Source organism: Erythrolamprus reginae, chromosome 2 (assembly GCF_031021105.1).
Source record: "Erythrolamprus reginae isolate rEryReg1 chromosome 2, rEryReg1.hap1, whole genome shotgun sequence".
NCBI lineage: Eukaryota > Metazoa > Chordata > Lepidosauria > Squamata > Dipsadidae > Erythrolamprus > Erythrolamprus reginae.
In genome coordinates this window covers 207,701,598-207,719,246 of record NC_091951.1, presented here as the reverse complement: position 1 = coordinate 207,719,246, position 17,649 = coordinate 207,701,598, and the positions used below count along the sequence as shown (strand labels likewise).

General features: G+C 39.6%; 2 protein-coding genes across 6 annotated transcripts in view; one reads left to right on the top strand and one right to left on the bottom strand.

Moving 5' to 3' along the window:
• The window catches only part of CC2D1A (coiled-coil and C2 domain containing 1A), a 73,077-nt gene extending 62,455 nt beyond the window's left edge, over positions 1 to 10,622 (bottom strand). Inside the window, exons 1-3 of one of the 5 annotated variants that reach the window (XM_070741509.1) lie at positions 10,470 to 10,622; positions 4,008 to 4,130; positions 1,744 to 1,876 (exon numbers count right to left, since the gene is read on the bottom strand). In XM_070741509.1, coding sequence (XP_070597610.1) covers positions 1,744 to 1,876; positions 4,008 to 4,079 — 205 coding nt within the window. In that variant the 5' untranslated portion in view covers positions 4,080 to 4,130; positions 10,470 to 10,622. Of the gene's footprint in view, positions 1 to 1,743; positions 1,877 to 4,007; positions 4,131 to 6,560; positions 6,676 to 9,015; positions 9,420 to 10,469 lie in introns of those variants that run through there. The other 4 variants (XM_070741510.1, XM_070741507.1, XM_070741508.1 and 1 more) reach the window with 4 other exon arrangements.
• A 2,974-nt stretch (positions 10,623 to 13,596) lies between these two features.
• Positions 13,597 to 17,649, top strand: part of BRME1 (break repair meiotic recombinase recruitment factor 1) — a 36,475-nt gene continuing 32,422 nt past the window's right edge. The window contains exon 1 of the mRNA XM_070736138.1: positions 13,597 to 13,698. Coding sequence (XP_070592239.1) covers positions 13,604 to 13,698 — 95 coding nt within the window. The 5' untranslated portion in view covers positions 13,597 to 13,603. The remainder of the gene's footprint in view (positions 13,699 to 17,649) is intronic.

The window sequence follows — 17,649 nt, the reverse complement described above, 5'->3', positions numbered from 1 at the left end:
TGCTCACAATTTATTAAATAGCCATTTTAGTATATTGTTATTGACAAATCATATACATCAATCTTACTTCTGTATCTATTTTTCCTTAACCCCTTATCACCAAGAAATAACCTTTTTTATTCTTTCACTCTAATTACTATTATTATTACTAATTATACATTTGTTACTTTTCCTTTTTTCCAGCCAGCAGCAGAACTTGCCCCAACATTCGTAATATTTCGACTCTTCCTTATTTTTAAAAAAATATATTGTATTGATTTTTACAAGTTTAATATACACACAACATAAAACAGTGCATAGTGAAAAATGCCCACCACCTTATTTTTTAATTCCAATGTTAATTTATCCATTTCCATGCATGCTATTACTTTTTCTATTATATCTTCCTCCATCCTTAAATTCCTTAGAATATCATACACATGAGAGAATGTATGTATGAATATATGTATGTCAGAAACTTCTGCATATATATTGGATTACATGTGAGCAAGGATCATGACAATGGTAGAGCGCTCTCTCGCTCTCTCTCTCTCTCTCCTTTTTGGCCAATGTGTATAAAATCCATAGATGAAGACTTTCTCTCAGCAATCATTATGCTGCATCTATAGAACTCAAGCAGTCCTGACTTCATCTAACCACTGGTGATTGGATTATTCTTTCAATTCCTGAATGCTGTATGTGAATAGAAGTACAGTGATACCTTGTCTTACGAACTTGGTTCCAGGAGGAGGTTCATAAGGTGAAAACTTCATAAGACTTAACATTGTTTCCCATAGGAATCAATGTAAAAGCAAATAATGCGTACAAACCCATTAGGAAAATCCAAACTTTAAGGCTTAAAAAAAAAGTAGCGGGGGGACAAAATGAAGGCTAATGGAGTGGAGACAGACAGCAAGGAGAAGCAAGGAATGGAGGTCCTAACGAAGGCGAACACTGCTCCAAATCTCTCCAAAAATCATCCCTTCAAAACCTTCCTACGTTGCCCCAAATTGCTCCCATAATTGCCACTCCAAAAGCTTCCTATCTTGCCCCAAATTGCTCCCAAAATCGCCACTCCAAAAGCTTCCTATCTTGCCCCAAATTGCTCCAAAAATCGCCACTCCAAAAGCTTCCTACCTTGCCCCAAATTACTTCTAAAATCACCCCTCCAGCCGCTTCCTATGCCACCCAAATCGAGGACCTAATGAAGGCAAATGGAGTGAAGAAAGGCAGCAAGGAGAAACGAGGCATTTTGAAAGGAGAGGTGAGTTTAGAAGACTTTGGAAGTGATTTTGGGTGGCTTAGGAAGCTTTTGGGGGAGCGATTTTGGGGGCAATTTGGGGCAGTGTAGGAAGCTTTTGGAGCCTGTGATAGCTCTCATGGGGAAGCCCATGATAGCTCTCGCAGCTGCATTCTGAACAAGTCCCATTCCATCTTTCTTAGCGGTGGGGACTTTCCCAAGTAATAACCTATCACTGCATGTAAAAAACCCCTTCCTCCAACTGAGTTTCTGAAAAGGAGTGGAAACATGTCTCTGAGGGACAGTTTTGATGGATGTTAGATTTTCTTTTATAATTCTGTTCTTTAGTTCTGTTGTAGGCCACTTGGAGCTGGTTTGGAAGAGATCAACACAAAACTACCAATAATAAAATTTCAGAAAGATGCAAGAAAGCAGCAGCAATTTTAAAAAAATCTGCACATTTTCACTTCGTAGACCTCATAAATCACTATTTTTAAGTCATTAAAAACCCAGAGTCCACTTACTTTTTCCATTTGGCTTCTGGTTGGGATTTGGTGGGCCTCCAACAATGGCCAGTAATTCAGCTTCCAGTTCTTCGTCATCCTCTCCATTGCTAGCCATCATGTTTTCAGGAGAGAAATCCAACAGCAAACCCATCTGTATAATAGGATTCAAGCATGTAAACTACAGAAACCTTTCTTAGCCAAATTAGAACTTGCTTCATAGATAAACTCTTATGGTGGTAAGAATTTAATTGGTGGTAAGAATATGGGGGTATTACCTTTTATCATAAGGTAATATTAGCACATATTTCAAGGGAAGGGGATTGAGGACATATAAAAGAAGTAATTTCTTATCCAGAACACAGTTAAACTGTAGAATTCATCATCTTAAAAGGCAGTCTTATCAGTAGCCAACATTTTTTAAAGGTCAATTCATGGATAAAATTGTCAACAGTTATTAATCGTTATGCTTATTACATCTGCTATAGGAAGTAGTCTTTCCATCTTGCACTCAGTTGGCTTGTTTAGGAACAAAATGGCTTCATCTGGTATAGGATATCTAAAATAACTAGCATCTCTGTGACAGAGCAAAGATCTTACTAAAGTTTTTGTTAAAGGAAGGTGGATGCTGGGAAGATGGGTTTAATGAAAACTTTGAAGTTATTGTTTTATATGATTGCAGATGTTAATGTGGGGATGTTGGGTGAAAAACTGCCTCAAAAAACGTTTTGCTGTTGAATGTCTCTAATACAGTGGTACCTCTACCTAAGAACGCCTTTACTTACGAACTTTTCTTGATAAGAACCGGGTATTCAAGATTTTTTTGCCTCTTCCCAAGAACCATTTTCTACTTACAAACCCGAGCCTCCCATACTGTAAACGGAAAAGGTGGGGAGAAGCCTCCGTGGGGCCTCTCTAGGAATCTCCTGGGAGGAAACAGGGCCTCCACCCTCCCTGTGGTTTCCCCAATCACAGGCATTATTTGCTTTTACATTGATTCCTATGGGAAAAATTGCTTCTTCTTACAAACTTTTCTATTTAAGAACCTGGTCACGGAATGAATTAAGTTCGTAAGTAGAGGTACCACTGTATTTCCAGACCTTACTGACATCACCAGCTCAATCACTGCCACCACTCTGGTAACTGCTGAACAGTTGATCAGAGCACCAAGTCTTCCTATGTGGCCTGTGATTATTTTTAATTCATCAATATGGCCCTTTCCACTTTTAACTTATGCAGGTCTGCTCTAAATTAAAACACCCATAGCATTTAATATATCAATATATTATTTATGTGACTGGATAAGAACTTTTTCAAGAACTTTTCGGGACCTAAGAAAAAGAAGTACTGTATTGTGGTGCCCTTTTAATTAACTCCAAGCATAGCTGTCTTGGGATTTAAGCTTTATTTTTTGTGCTCTTCTCAAAACCATTGTCCCCTTTGTTGCTGCCTAATCATAACGGCTTAATGCTGTCATTAAAGGGTCAGCAGAGTCACACTGTGTTAGGAATAGGAATTTAGGAATCTTGTTTGATATGTATGAGGTTTCATAAAACTTGCCATCTCTTCCAGTACAAGAACATCAGAAATCAATACTTGAATTTCTGATGGACAATTAAAGGCAATACTAGACCAAATTTTCAAGAGTCATGATGATAAAAATCATGTCACTTTCAATTGGCAATGATGAGCTCTACAGTATTTCCTGACTTATTCTATAAAGTTTCCTGAGAGAGAGAAGGTGTGATCTATAGGCAACAAAAATAGGACAGCAAGGATTTGGAACAGATATTATGATAGGCTGCAGTCAGCCAGATGTTTAAGTTGCACTTGCTATTTTTGTCCACCAACTGAATGCTTCCCAAGGACCGTGGATAATCACGTATTGTTTTTCAAAAATATTAAAATGTATTGTTGCAGGATGTTAAACTGCCTTCTGCAACTGACTGTTGGTGACTTTGTCAGTGCCAATGGTGTTCAAATGCTGCTCCAGATGTTTTGGAATTAATATTTATTCAATTTGTATGTCTGCCCATCTCATCTAAGCAACTTTGGACAACTTACAACAAGTTAAAAATACAATCCAATCAAAGCTAATATGCAAATATATAACAACCATCCACAATCGAAATAAAACATGATCACAGGCAGAATCCATTCTTACATCAGTTCAAAACCTCCCCACCATCACAAGAGCCCCAGAGATGGTGACAGAACCAAGAGTCAAGGTCTTCCTAAAGATTCCACATGTCAAAGGTTAGAAGAATAAAAGTATAATGACTCACTTGTCTGGCTGTAGTGGTCCCCTTGCCTCCTCGTGAAGGTGGTGGAAGTGGTGGCTTCCTGTTCTTCTTCATTTTCCTTTACTATGCCCTTAGTAAGGGCAAGTTAGCATTAGACAGATGGATCTAAGGATATTTAGAAAGCCTTACATAAGCTCTTTTTTTTTTGTTTCTCATCTGGTCTCCCTTTCTGTTGTCAGCCCTCACTTCCTTCTCCACATAGGCTTCAAACAGCAGGAGACAGTTAAATTAATACCTTGTAAAATGAAGCATCAAGACTGTTTTGAGCAGAGTCTAACTCACAATTAGTACTGTAAATAGACAGATCCACGAAGTTTTCTTGGCAACAGCATGGAAGTGTTTTGCCATTCTTCTCTCCCACTTTTTTTCTTATCTCAGTCAAGATCTTGGGGTTATTCCCACCCTAGTACTGACCAAGTACAACTTTCTTAGCTTTTTCAGAAACAACAAAGGATGCCTAGGTGTTGCCATCTATAATGAGTGTAACATGTTTTAAATAAAAAAAACACCGGCTTCTTTTCACTACACCCTGATATCTCCCACATTCTTTTATTGACATGCTGTTGAAATCCATTCACATTTATTTATCAGAACATCTGATCTATCAATTTTAACAACCCTTATGATCACTGTATGATAAATCATAGTATGTCCTTTACTATAGTCCGTTTTTCAGAATGTTCTCCTTTAGACGTACATTTTCTAGGGCTTGCTCTGGAATAGGATCACTGTGCATATACATCACCAAACTCAATGTAGCATTGAGCATAATAATAAGTTATTAGATTTTTATGCCGCCCCTCTCCGAAGACTTGGGGCGGCTCACAACAGCAATAAACAATTTAGTATAAATTCAATAATTAAAAATTGAATTTTTTAAAAAAATAATTAAAAACTGAAACTAAAACCCATTATTATTTAATCATGCCACACATAAATCTTACTAGTCAACAAGGGAATGCATCAATTACCCCATGACTGGTGACATAGGTAGGTCTTCAGAGTCTTGCAAAAGGTGAGGAGGGGGGGCAGTTTGAATCTCCAGAAGGAGTTGATTCCTGATAGCTGGGGCCGCCACAGAGAAGGCTCTTCCCCTGGGTCCTGCCAGAAGACATTGTTTAGTCAATGGAACCCGGAGAAGGCCAACTCTGTGGGACCTAATCGGCCGCTGGGATTCATTGGGCAGAAGGCGATACCGTAGGTAATCTGATCCGATTCCATGTAGGGCTTTATAGATCATTACCAACACTTTGAATTGTGACCAGAAACTGATCGGCAGCCAGTGCAGGCTGCGGAGTGATCAGGAAACATGGGCATATCTGGGAATGCCCATGATAGTTCTCGCGACCGCATTCTGCACGATCTGAAGTTTCCGAACATTCTTCAGAGGTAGCCCCATGTAGAGAGCATTGCAGTAGTCGAACCTTGAGGTGATGAGGGCATGAGTGACTATGAGTAGAGACTCCCTGTCCAAATAGGGTACACCAGCGAACCTCGGCAAACGCCCCCCTCACCACAGCCGAAGGATGATGTTCTAAAGTCAGCTGTGGATCGAGGAGGACACCCAAGTTGCGGACCCTCTCTGAGGGGGTCAATAACTCCCCCCCCCCAGGGTAATGGACGGACAGATGGTATTGTCCTTGGGAGGCAAAACCCACAGCCACTCCGTCTTGTCAGGGTTGAGTTTGAGCCTGTTGACACCTATCCAGACCCTAGCAGCCTCCAGGCACCAGCACATCACTTCCACTGCTTCGCCGACTGAACACGGGGTGGAGATGTACAACTGGGTATCATCAGCGTACTGATGATACCTCACCCCATGCCTCTGGATGATCTCACCCAGCGGTTTCATGTAGATATTGAATAGCAAGGGGGAGAGGACCGACCCCTGAGGAACCCCACAAGGGAGAGACCTAGAGGTCGACCACTGCCCCCCCCACCAACACTGACTGCGACCGGCCAGAGAGGTAGGAGGAGAATCACTGTAGAACAGTAGCATTTAGACTTATATACCATGTTTTTTAAAACAGACTCTCTAAGTGGTTTATAGAGAGTCAGCATATATTGCCCCCAACAATTTGGGTCCTCATTTTGCCCACTTTGGAAGGATGGAAGGCTGAGTCAACCTTGAGCCTGGCAAGTTTCGATCTGCCGGGGTGGCGCAGCAGGTAGAGTGCTGTACTGCAGGCCACTGAAGCTGACTGTAGATCTGAAGGTCAACAGTTCAAATCTCATCACCGGCTCAAGGTTGACTCAGCCTTCCATCCTTCCGAGGTGGGTAAAATGAGGACCCGGATTGTGGGAGCAATATACTGGCTCTGTTAAAAAGTGCTATTGCTAACATATTGTAAGCTGCCCTGAGTCTACGGAGAAGGACGGCATAAAAATTGAATAAATACCGTATTTTTCGCTCCATAAGACGCATTTTTTTTCCTCCCACAGTAGGATGAAAAATCAGCCCCGTCTTATGGAGCGAAGATGCAGGCAGGGAGGGGGGAAGGCGCTGGAGCAGAGGGGGGGCGGCGATATACTTACCAAAGGGCCCCGGGGAAATTGAATAATGGGGGGGCCCCGGCGCTTCTCCTGCTGAGCCCAGCTGCTGCGTCTGGAGGCGCGCCCGCTCTAGCGTTCCTTTCGGCCGGCCGCCGCCTGTGCAAAGTTTAGCTGCGAACTCGGAAGCGCCATCCCGCCGGCTGGCTGGCTAGCTGCTGCCTGGCCCCCTCCCTCCCGGAGGAGGGTCTCCCTCCGCACCACCAGCGGCGCTCCCCCCCGCCAGCCAGCCAAGCCCCGTGCCCGCCGGAACCGGCTCCTCCCTCTCCCCCCGCCGCCCGCCGCGTTTGCAGGAGGTGGGGAGGGTCGGGCGGCCCGCCAAGGCCAGGAGGGACGCCGCTGCCCCCCCCTTTCCTCTCTCCGCCTGCCGCTGCGCCTCCTTGACGCCGAGAGGAAATGCCGGCAAAGGTTTTTCTTATTTTGAATATTCCGAGTCGGCTAGCAGGGAGATAGGGAGCGCGTGCAAGAGAGGGAGAGAGAGAAAGAGAGGGAAAGGGGGGAGAGGGGGGGAGAGAAAGAGAGAGGGAGAGGGGGGGAGAGATAGCAAGAGAGGGAGAGAGAAAAAGAGAGAGGGAAAGGTGGAGAGAGGGGGGAGGGGGGAGAGAAAGAGAGAGGGAGGGAGAGAGAGGAGGTAAAGGAAGAGGAGAGAAAGGAAGAGAAAGAAAGAAAGAGGGATAGAAAGAGAGTGAGAGATGCTCAGTGAGCCTTTCTTTGAAGTTGCCTTTCTTTCTTTCTTTCTCTCTTTCTTTCTTTTTCTCTTTGCTCTCTTGCTCTTTCATTCTTTTTTCTTTCTCTTGCTTTCTTTCTTTCTCTTTCTTTCTCTCCTTCCTTCCCTCCTTCCATTTCTTTCATTCCCCCTCTCTATTTTTATTTCTCTTTCATTTTCTTTCTTTCTCTCTTTCTTGCTTTCTTGCTCTTTTTCTTTCTCTCTTTTACCTTCCCTTCCTCTATTTCTTCTTTTCTTTCTCCTTCCTACCTTCTTCCCTCCCTCCTTCCCTTCAGTCCTTCCTCTCTTACTCTCCCCTTTCATAGGTTTCCTTGCTTCCTTCCTCTGTTCCTGTCCCTTCCCCCTTTCTTTCTTTCCTTCCTTCCTTTCCTCCCTCCATTTCTTGCTTTCCTTTTCCTTCCTCCCTTCTTTCCTCCCTCTCTCCCTTCTTTCACTCCTTCCTCTCTTCCTCTCCCCTTTCACACCTTTCCTTGCTTTCTTTGCACCCTTCTATGTTATTGTAATAAATATTTTAGCCCACTTTTTGGCTCAAAATATTTTTTTTTCTATTTTCCTCCTCTAAAACCTAGGTGCGTCTTATCAGCAGGTGCGTCTTATAGAGCGAAAAATACGGTAAATAAACTGCTGGCAGCTGGTGATCAGTAGAAGTAGCCTGCAGTAATGCACTCTAACCACTGTGCATCCGTGGCTGCCATCCTTACAAATAGATCACAGACTTTCCAGAAACATATGAGACCATCTTTCCAACCTGTTATTCCTATTAACAGTCTATCTATGCTGAAACTGTAGAATTAGTTATACAATCAAATGTAAAAATAACAGATAGCATTTAATGCTTAATAGGAATTATCTTGCTACCTATGTCCCCTAACCCCCAACACTTTACCTTTAGACTATCTACAGTTGACCTCACCAGGTTCCTAAGAGGTCAGTACGGGGCGTACACAAGTGCACCAGAGTGCCTACCGTACCCTGTCCTATAGTTTCTCCTACATCTCCTAAATCTTCTCTTCTATATTTTCTATCTCTTCTATCCATTATATCTCTTCTATCTCTTTTATGTCTTATATTTTCTGCTATTCTCTCTAGTTATATTTTACTCCTATATTTCTCTTCTATATTCTCTTTGATACATTCTACTTGTATATATCCTCTATAACCTTCATTGTGTATTATTGTGAATTGGACAAAACAAATAAATGAAATAAATAAATAAATATGTACTTAGTGTGATGTTTTCGTCCTTGTAAATCAGCCCTTATTAACGTTAATCAGAAAATGTCCCACCGAATTCCGAATTTGTATTGAGAGCTTCTTCCCAAGGAAAAGCATCCTATTTGTTTTTTTCTTTCTTTCTTTGGATTTGTATGCTGCCCAACTCCCAGGGGACATTCGGCCTACCTGTACCACAAATCAGGACAGAAACTACAGGACAACTACAGTACTCCTAGCTCTTCAATGGAAACACCGATTGTCCTTTTCCCTATTATAGGAATCGCAATACCCTTCTGCCTTACAAAAGGACGCTTGCATAAATAGTAACAAGGAAGTGAATACCCAGGTTTAACAGTATTATCTTGATTTACAGATTCCCCACCCATTAGCTTTCATGCAGCGATTTCTGCCGCCCCTTCCCCTAACTCGCGCGCAACATGTAATGCAACAGGGGGCCATGCCGCCCCTTCCCCCCTTTTGTATTTAAAAGCCACTCACTTCCTGCTTTCTCCCCCGAAAGCCTCCCACGACAGCGCGCTTGTCTTTACGGCTCCCTTGCCTTGGATGGTCACGGCGATGCTCTTCCTCCTTTACGATACTCTTTGCTATTTGGGAGTCGGTTCGTGATCGTAGCTCCTTTCCCCCCTTTAACGCGGCTGCTAAGTTTTCGCGTTAACGGGGCCCCCAAAAAACAAGAGCCCTGGCTGGGCGTATCACTGCAGTTATTTGGCAGCGATTGGTTGCCCAGAGTCCCTAGGGAGTGGGCGGCATTAAAAAAAATCGAATAAATGAATGAATAAATAAACGCCGAAAAATGGCACAGTAAATTAACGACCAAGCAGCTGCGGCCTTCTCAACAAAGTTCAACATTTAAGCTTGACGCAGCGGAACAAACTAGATCAGGGGTCTCCGACCTCGGCAACTTTAAGACGTGTGGACTTCAACTCCCAGAATTCCTCAGCCAGCTTTGCTTTGCTGGCTGAGGAATTCTGGGAGTTGAAGTCCACACGTCTTAAAGTTGCCGAAGTCAGAGACTCCTGATCTGGAATGTACACGCTTGGATCCTTAAGCTAACCTGTGAATTGGTGCCATTCAGGTTGGAGAGCCTTGAACTAGATCATGTCTGAAAACTGAGATGTTGCCTTCCAACTGTTTTCTGCTGCAAGTGGGGGAGAATAATCGCACATAATTGTCCTTATTAAAGAAGGTTGGTGCTGAATATTATTCCGATTGGGAAGACAAGGCACAGAGGCATCGTTTTCCCTATTAAATTAATAATAGGGAAAACGATGCCAAGTCTCCCCATAATCCTGGGATCGAGAAGCCGATGAGAAACATACAACGATGAAAATAGGTTACAATTACAATGCAATGCAATACAATACAGAGTCCCTCGGGAGTTGGGCGGCATATAAATTTAATAATTAATAAATTTAGTTCAAGTTGATTCTCCCACCTTCAAATTTCAACACGACCTAAGCATAGCCCATAAGATCATCTGCTACAATCTCCTTCCTGTCAACGACTACTTCAGCTTCAACCACAACAACACCCGAGTACACAACAGATACAAACTTAAAGTAAACCGCTCTAACCTCGATTGCAGGAAATACGACTTTAGGAACCGAGTAGTTGATGCATCACCGCACTCTGAACAGTGTAGTCTACACAGTGTAGTATCATCTCCTAACCTCCAAAACTTTACCCTTAGACTATCTACTGTGGACCTCTCCTTGATTCCTAAGAGGTCAGTAAGGGGCGTGCATAAGTGCCAGGGTGCCTCCCGTCCCGTCCTAATGTTTCTCTCTTACTAGTATCATATACTGTATATAAATACTGTACTGTATTATTATATCTTTATGCCACCAATACGTACTTGACAAAACAAATAAATTAAAATAAATAAAATAAATAAATGAACTGAATTGAAACGGATTTGGGGCAATTCTTACCGAAAGCTTTCTAGAATAATGTGTATTTGTCCCGCTGAAGAAAGCAGAACAAGTAGGGTTGAGCGTCCGCTGGCATATTTAGAAGTTTTGTTACCCCGAATTAAGAAGATCCCTCAGAATAGCACCGCAAATGAGACGGCGTACAACTCTTACATTTTCTACCTCTATCTTCCTGCCGATCTAAATGGAGTGGGTAGGATTTCTACCAAGGGGCGTGGCGTTAGGAACTAGAATAGGCTAGCTGAAGTGAAAGGCGGAGTGGATCCCGGTTACTTGAAGGCGCTGTTGGTCGTGCTTTGTGTTTGGCGGGAAAAGCCTTTGGGCTGTTGGGCATAATGTGGGATCAATTACGCGCATAATAATAATTTATAAATGCTGCTTGGTAAATTTCCTTGCACGGAAAGGGAGTGTAACTTTTGGATTCCTTATCTTCCAAGAAACAAATTTGTCTCCACATAATACAGTACCTCAACCACACACAACAATAGTCATTTTCCAAGTACTGTATACTGATTCTAAAGGCAAAATCCTGCTTTAATAATAATTGATGAGCTAAATGTTAATGAACTTAAAAATATGCTTTCTTAAATGGGCTGCAAACAATTTTAATTTTTGAATATAAAACTTTTAAAAATTACATAACTGGGAATACAGTACATTTAAAAGCAAAGAATGCGAACAAGTGTTCTCTAATAGGATAAGATTTCTTCTACAGGTGGTTTTATGTGGAGAAAAAAAGTCGACAACTAATTACTTCAGTAGGCTTGTAGCCACATATTTTTCACTGCATCATCAGTTTTATTGTATTAGGAGTCCTTATGACCCACATTGGTGGGGGCAATATGTTTGACTCTAAATCGCTTAGGGCTGTAAAAGCACTGGGAAGCAATATGTAAATTTAAGTGCTTTTGCTATTTACATAATGTCTCTAATAAGCCACTTTTCAAACAATTGACATTTTAAAAAATGAACTGAGTATTTGAAAGAAACATGCATATGTTTTAGATGTTTCACATTTTTCCAGAAAATAACAGTAGGTCCCATTAAGCTGGTAAATAACTTGAACCAGCAGAAAGTCTTATTTTCATTTATCAGGGTGGGGGTGGGGCTATTCCTATTTTGCTTCTTCTTCATTCCCAGAGAAAAAAAGTAAGCCAAGGTTAATTTCAGTTTTAAATAGAAAAGTAGCATCAGAATAGCTGTGCTCAAACTTTAATATTGAAGCATAAAAATGTAAGCCAAAATGTTTACAGTAATCCCTCGCTATACCGTGCTTCACCTACTGCGGCTTCACTTCATTGCGGGTTTCTGAGGAAGTCGATCGGCAGATTTAAACAGCCCGCCGAACAATCGGCAGGTTTTTCAAAAAAAAAAAAATCTAAAATTGTAAATACAGTACTGTATTTAAATACTGTATCTAAAATAAATACTGTGTGGGAAGGGTTTATAAACACTTAAAAAAATGAAAATTTACCAAACAATTACAATATAAATACTTAAATAAGTACTATCAGTCGATAAATTCCCCATCGCAGATTTCACCTATCGCGGCCAGGTCTGGAACGTAACACCAGCGATAGGTGAGGGACTACTGTATCTTAAAACAGTGGTTCTTAACCTTCCTAATGCCGCGACCCCTTAATACAGTTCCTCATGTTGTGGTGACCTCCCAACCATAAATCTAGCAGCAATTCTCCCAACAGAGTTTTAAGATGATTGGCAGGAAGGTCAGAGGGACACCCCTAAACACCTGATTGGTTGGATTGTAAAAATATGTTCCAAGGCGCCAGAATAGAAGCTTTAGTTCCTAACGCCATGGAAAATTTGTCTTTTTCTATGGTCTTAGGCAACCCCTGTGAAACGGTCATTCAACCCGCAAAGGGGTCACAACCCCCAGCTTGAGAACCACTGTATTAAAACAAGATGTTTCAACTTCAGTGTTCAAAATATCATGAAATGATACAATGTGTTTTTTTTAAAAACAGAAATCTGTCATCTCTGCTCAAACTTCATTTTTAATTTACCAAGCCTCCCCAAAATGAGTAAAAGAAGAAAGACTCAGATTTCAGGTAATAGAAACATAACTATCTACTATCTATCTATCTATCTATCTATCTATCTATCTATCTATCTATCTATCTATCTATCTATCGTATTATTCTATGCATATCTTCTTAAAATCATTAATGTCTGACTGGGTGCTACAATATAGCTTCCTATATCCTTCAGGTTAAGCACTAGGAAAAACAGTTCAGCTTAAATATTCAGTTCTGAAATCAAATTCTTTAACATCAAAGCATTCTGAGTTGCCGTAGGAATTACGAAGGCACATATAGGACAGAGGTTGTCCATTTTTACTAGTCAAAAGTTATTATTTCATAAATCACAATGGTTGGAGTCACTCAACATACTAAGCTAAATAAATGGAAATCCAGAAAATGAGTTTGAAAGCAGTCAAGTACCTTTCTGCTAAATATAGATACTTTTTCACTATAAGTCTGTATTGCTTAAAGATATAATAATTGTTTTTTCTTTATGCTTATATATTCCAGGAGTGTGTGTGTTTAACATTTTAAATAGAGTAGAAAAATCATGTCACATTTGTGAACTCTGAATGTTCAAACCCTATATTTTATTACATTTTAATTTTATATTTGTTCACTTTCCCATTTTTGTATCTTTTCAGTTCTACAGCCATAAGCACTTTTAAAGTCTGTAAATCCTTCCAAAGTCTGTAAAATGAGGACCAGATTGTTAGAGGCAAAATGCTGATTTTGTAAACTGCTTAGACTTGTAAAGCACTGTGAAACGGTATATAAATCTATATGCCATTGTTATGTAATATTTGTAATTAAATCAATAGGACGTTCATTTTCATTTGATAAGCACTAACAAACAGTTTGCTGTGTTTCTTATGCATTACAGTTTATTGATTTATTTTATTAATTAGTTACTTGATTAATTAATTAATTATTCAATTGATTGATTGATTGGTTGATTGGTTGATTGATTGGTTAATTAATTGGATTTATATCCCCTCTCTCTCAAAAGAAGAAAATAATGAGGAAGGCATTTCTAAGCCAAAGAAGAATACTAGAAAGAAAATGCAGTTGACAAAAGAAAGTGATCTAGAAATGTTAACCCAAGCTTCTCAGACCAGTCATTCTCTCGCTATAACAGAAGTACATGAAGAATGTAAAGATAATTTGGAAGAAGATCAGGAGCTGAGGTAACAATTGTATGTTTTTTAGTATATATATATATCGGTATATATGAATCATTGTTATTAACATACAATGGTAATGCATCTTCTCCTCCCCCACCTAATTCCAAAATTGTCCCAATCAGGTACAGTACTCTGGAAATGGTTTAGGGTTATAACTCCTAAATTTTCAGCCATTTTATTCAAGTATATATGAAAAGTAAGGCAATAAGTGGGAAGATTGGCCTAGATAGACTGTCCCAAGGCTGCTTTTCCAAAAGGCAACTGGACTTTTTTTTTCAAAGTGGACAGGGTTTTTTCCAGTGGTGTACCTGTCAGATACAGACTAGAAGATTCTAGCCTGTGAGAACTAGCACCATTCAGAACAGTGAATACAGTATTTTCCTGGTATTCCCCAACTCAATCTTGATTTTACTGGATTTAACTATTCTTTATTATTTAAATTCATTTGTTGAAGGAAGAAATTTTTTTTGAGAGAAACCATTATAGTTTTATTGGCTGGGGTTACAATTAAATTTACTGGGAATTGTCAGGCACCAAACTCTCCCAGTAAACATTTAATATTAAAAGGGGAAAATGTATCAATCACATCAATGAATTAGCTATACAATCTGAGAATTTCTAAAACAATCTTCAGCATATTTTATGGCCCACAAGACTAATTTACTTCACTACTTTAAAATGTTTGAGAAGGATTCAGCAATGCTTAGCAATTCCTGAAAACAAATACAATGACAATACTAATTTAATACTAATTGTGAACCACTTGGCAATTATTAACGCTAGATTAATTAATGTTTATGCCTTGGTTTTTACAAAATTCACACTCCTGTCAGTTCATGCCTTAGTAAAATGTACTTAGAGAATTGACCATTGGAGAGGGGCGGCATACAAATCCAATAAATAAAATAAATAAATAATCTATTTAATAAATCAGATAACTAAAATTTTGCACTACCAATCAATGTTACTATTGAAGAACAAGTTTGAGTCTATGGAGAGGGGCGGCATACAAATCTAATAAATATTATATATATATATATATATATATATATATATATATATATATATATATATATATATATATATATAATCCTACACGTGAAGAAACCCGAATATACCAAGACCGTCATATATATATATATTTAATATCCTACTTCATATTCTTCCTGAAAAAATGTTATTTTTGATTTATAGCATCATAGAATCATAGGGCTGGAAGAGACTTTAGATATCTTCTGATTCAACTGCCTGCCCAAGGCAGGACATCTACACCCTACACAAATGGTTATCCAGTCTTTTCTTGAACACCTTCAGCAATGAAGCACACACAACATGGGGAGGCAAACCATTCTATTGATTAATTGTTCTCACTATCAGGAAATTCCTTAGTTCCAGGTTGGATTTCCCTCTAATGAGCCTCCACCCACTGCTTCTTGTTTTGCCCTGTGGTATTATAGAAAATAAATAAATCCCCTCTTCAAGCTACCAACTCCCTAATCCTTCTCTTCCTTAGGTTTAGCCCTTCATCATACAATCTGACCTCCAGACCCCATATCATCTTTGTTGTTCTGCTCTGCACTCTTTTTAGAGTCAGTACCTTTTCTGGTTTTACGGAACTGGACACAGTATTTCAAATGTGGCTTCACTAGTCCAGTATTTAGTGGTACTACCATTATATAACTTCCTGGGATCTTGATACTGTCCTTCTGTTGATGCAGCCTATGACTTAATTGGTCTGGTTTGGCCGCTGCAGTATATTGCTGACTCATATTTGTGTTGGTTCACCAGTATACCTAGCTCCCTCTCAGAGGCAGTACTGTTGAGTCAGGTACTGCTTATTATGTGCCTGTGCATTTGTTGGTTTTCTGCCTGTGTAGGATTTTATTTTTCTCACCCCTAAACTGTATCTTGTTGGATAGGGCAATAATAATAATAATAATAATAATAATAATAATAATAATAATAATAATAATAATAACAACAACAACAACAACAACTGTATGCTACCCTTCTGCGAAGATTGGGGCGGCTATACTCAATACAAGTCTGGCAAGTTCCTTCTGAATCTTGAATCTCTCTTCCAAACTACTGTATTAGCAATTCCTCACCACTTGTAGTCATCTGCAAATGTGTTGAGTGCCCTTCAATCCTCTCATCTAGACCATTTATGAAGATATTGAAGAGCACTAGCCCTGACAAAACCTTGAGGCACTCCAGTGCATTCTTCTCTCTAGGTAGATGTAGTTCCATTGAGGACTAGATACTGTTCATCAGCCAATTGCAAATCTGTCTGCTTCCTTTTTACTCCATATTGTTATATTTTACCAAGAAGTAGAGTGTAGTGTATTTTTATCATATGCCTTACTGAAATCTGAGTGTGCTATTTCCACAGAATTTCTTCAATCCACTAATTTAGTCACATTATCAAAGAAGGCAATAAGACTTGTTTGCCATTATATGCTTTTAACAGAACCATTTTGGTATCTAGTAATCACCATGTTCATTTCTAGATACTCACAAATCTGTTATTTGATTATTGTCTCCAGGATTTTCTCAGGTGTCGATATCAAAATGATTGATCTGTAAATTCCACTGGACCCACTTTTTACTCCTTTTTGAAGGCTGGAACCACATCAGCCTTTTTCCAGTCCCCTGGCAGTTTCTCTGTGTTTCAGGTAATCTGAAAGATTGCATTCAATGGTTTTGAGATCACATCTTGCAAGCTCCTTCAGTACCGAGATGGAAATCATCTAATTCTGGAGATTTGAACTTATCAAAAGTGGATAGGGATTCTCTTACTAATTCCTTACTAGTTTTGATCTGCATTATTGTTCTGTCTCCCATGGGGCTCTTTTTGATAGGCTGGACTATTTTTTGCTTAAAGACAGGTGCAAAGAAAGATTGTATAGTTCTGGTTTCTCCTGCTCCCTGTCACTTTCTTGCCATCTTATCCCATTAGTGTACCAACATTTTGTTGACATTCTTTTCTTCCTTATATATTGAAACTTAAAAAAAAATATTTTTGGCATTTGTCTCAAGCCTTAGTTCATTCCGAGCCTTGGCTTTCCTGATTTCATCCTTGTAGATTTGGGCTATTTGCTGAGATTCTGTTCCAGTTTATATGGACCTTTTCCCATTTTTTATACTTGTCCTTTTTCTCACTCAGTTTGTCAGAGAGCTTTTTGTTCAATCGTGCTAGTTTTAGTCTCTTATTTTTCTTTCTCTGTGGTATTGGTTTTGCTTGGCTATTATTATCTCATTCTTCAAGGTTTCTCAAGCATTCTGAACAATTTTTCCTTCTAGAATTTCCATCCACAGAATCCTATCTACTTTCTCTCTTGCTTTGTTGAAGTTATCTCTCTTAAAAGTCTAAAACCTTTAAGACATTAGCCTGACTAATGTTACCTGTGCCTGCCTTGTGGTGAATTCTAGCTAGCATGATATAGAGATACTCCCCCAAAGTTCCTACAATCTCCACTCCCTCAATCATTTGATTCCTAATAGTAAGAATTAAGTTCAGCACAGTCGACTCTCTAGTTCCATCCTCCATTTTTGGTCAACAAAGTTGTCAGGTATGTCAGGAACTTGTTTGATCTCCTACTTGCTGCTGATTTTGTTTTCCAGTTGATGTCAGGTAGTTAAAATCATCCATTACTACAGTGGTGTATTTCATACTCACAGCAGCTAACTGATTGGCAAAACATTCATCTATTTTGTCTGCTTGGTTGGGTGGCCTGTAGTATATACCTATAGCAATGTCATTTCTTTTTTCTCAAATATTCACCCAAATACTTTCAAGAAACCTTTCATCCTTGCTACTGTGCATTTCTGTAGAGGTGGAATAAGTCTTTACATACAATGCAATTCCTCCTCCTTTTATGTTTGCATAATTTATATCCTTCTAGCAGTATGTTCCAATCATGAGTTTCCCATCAAGTTTCAGTAATAGTCAAA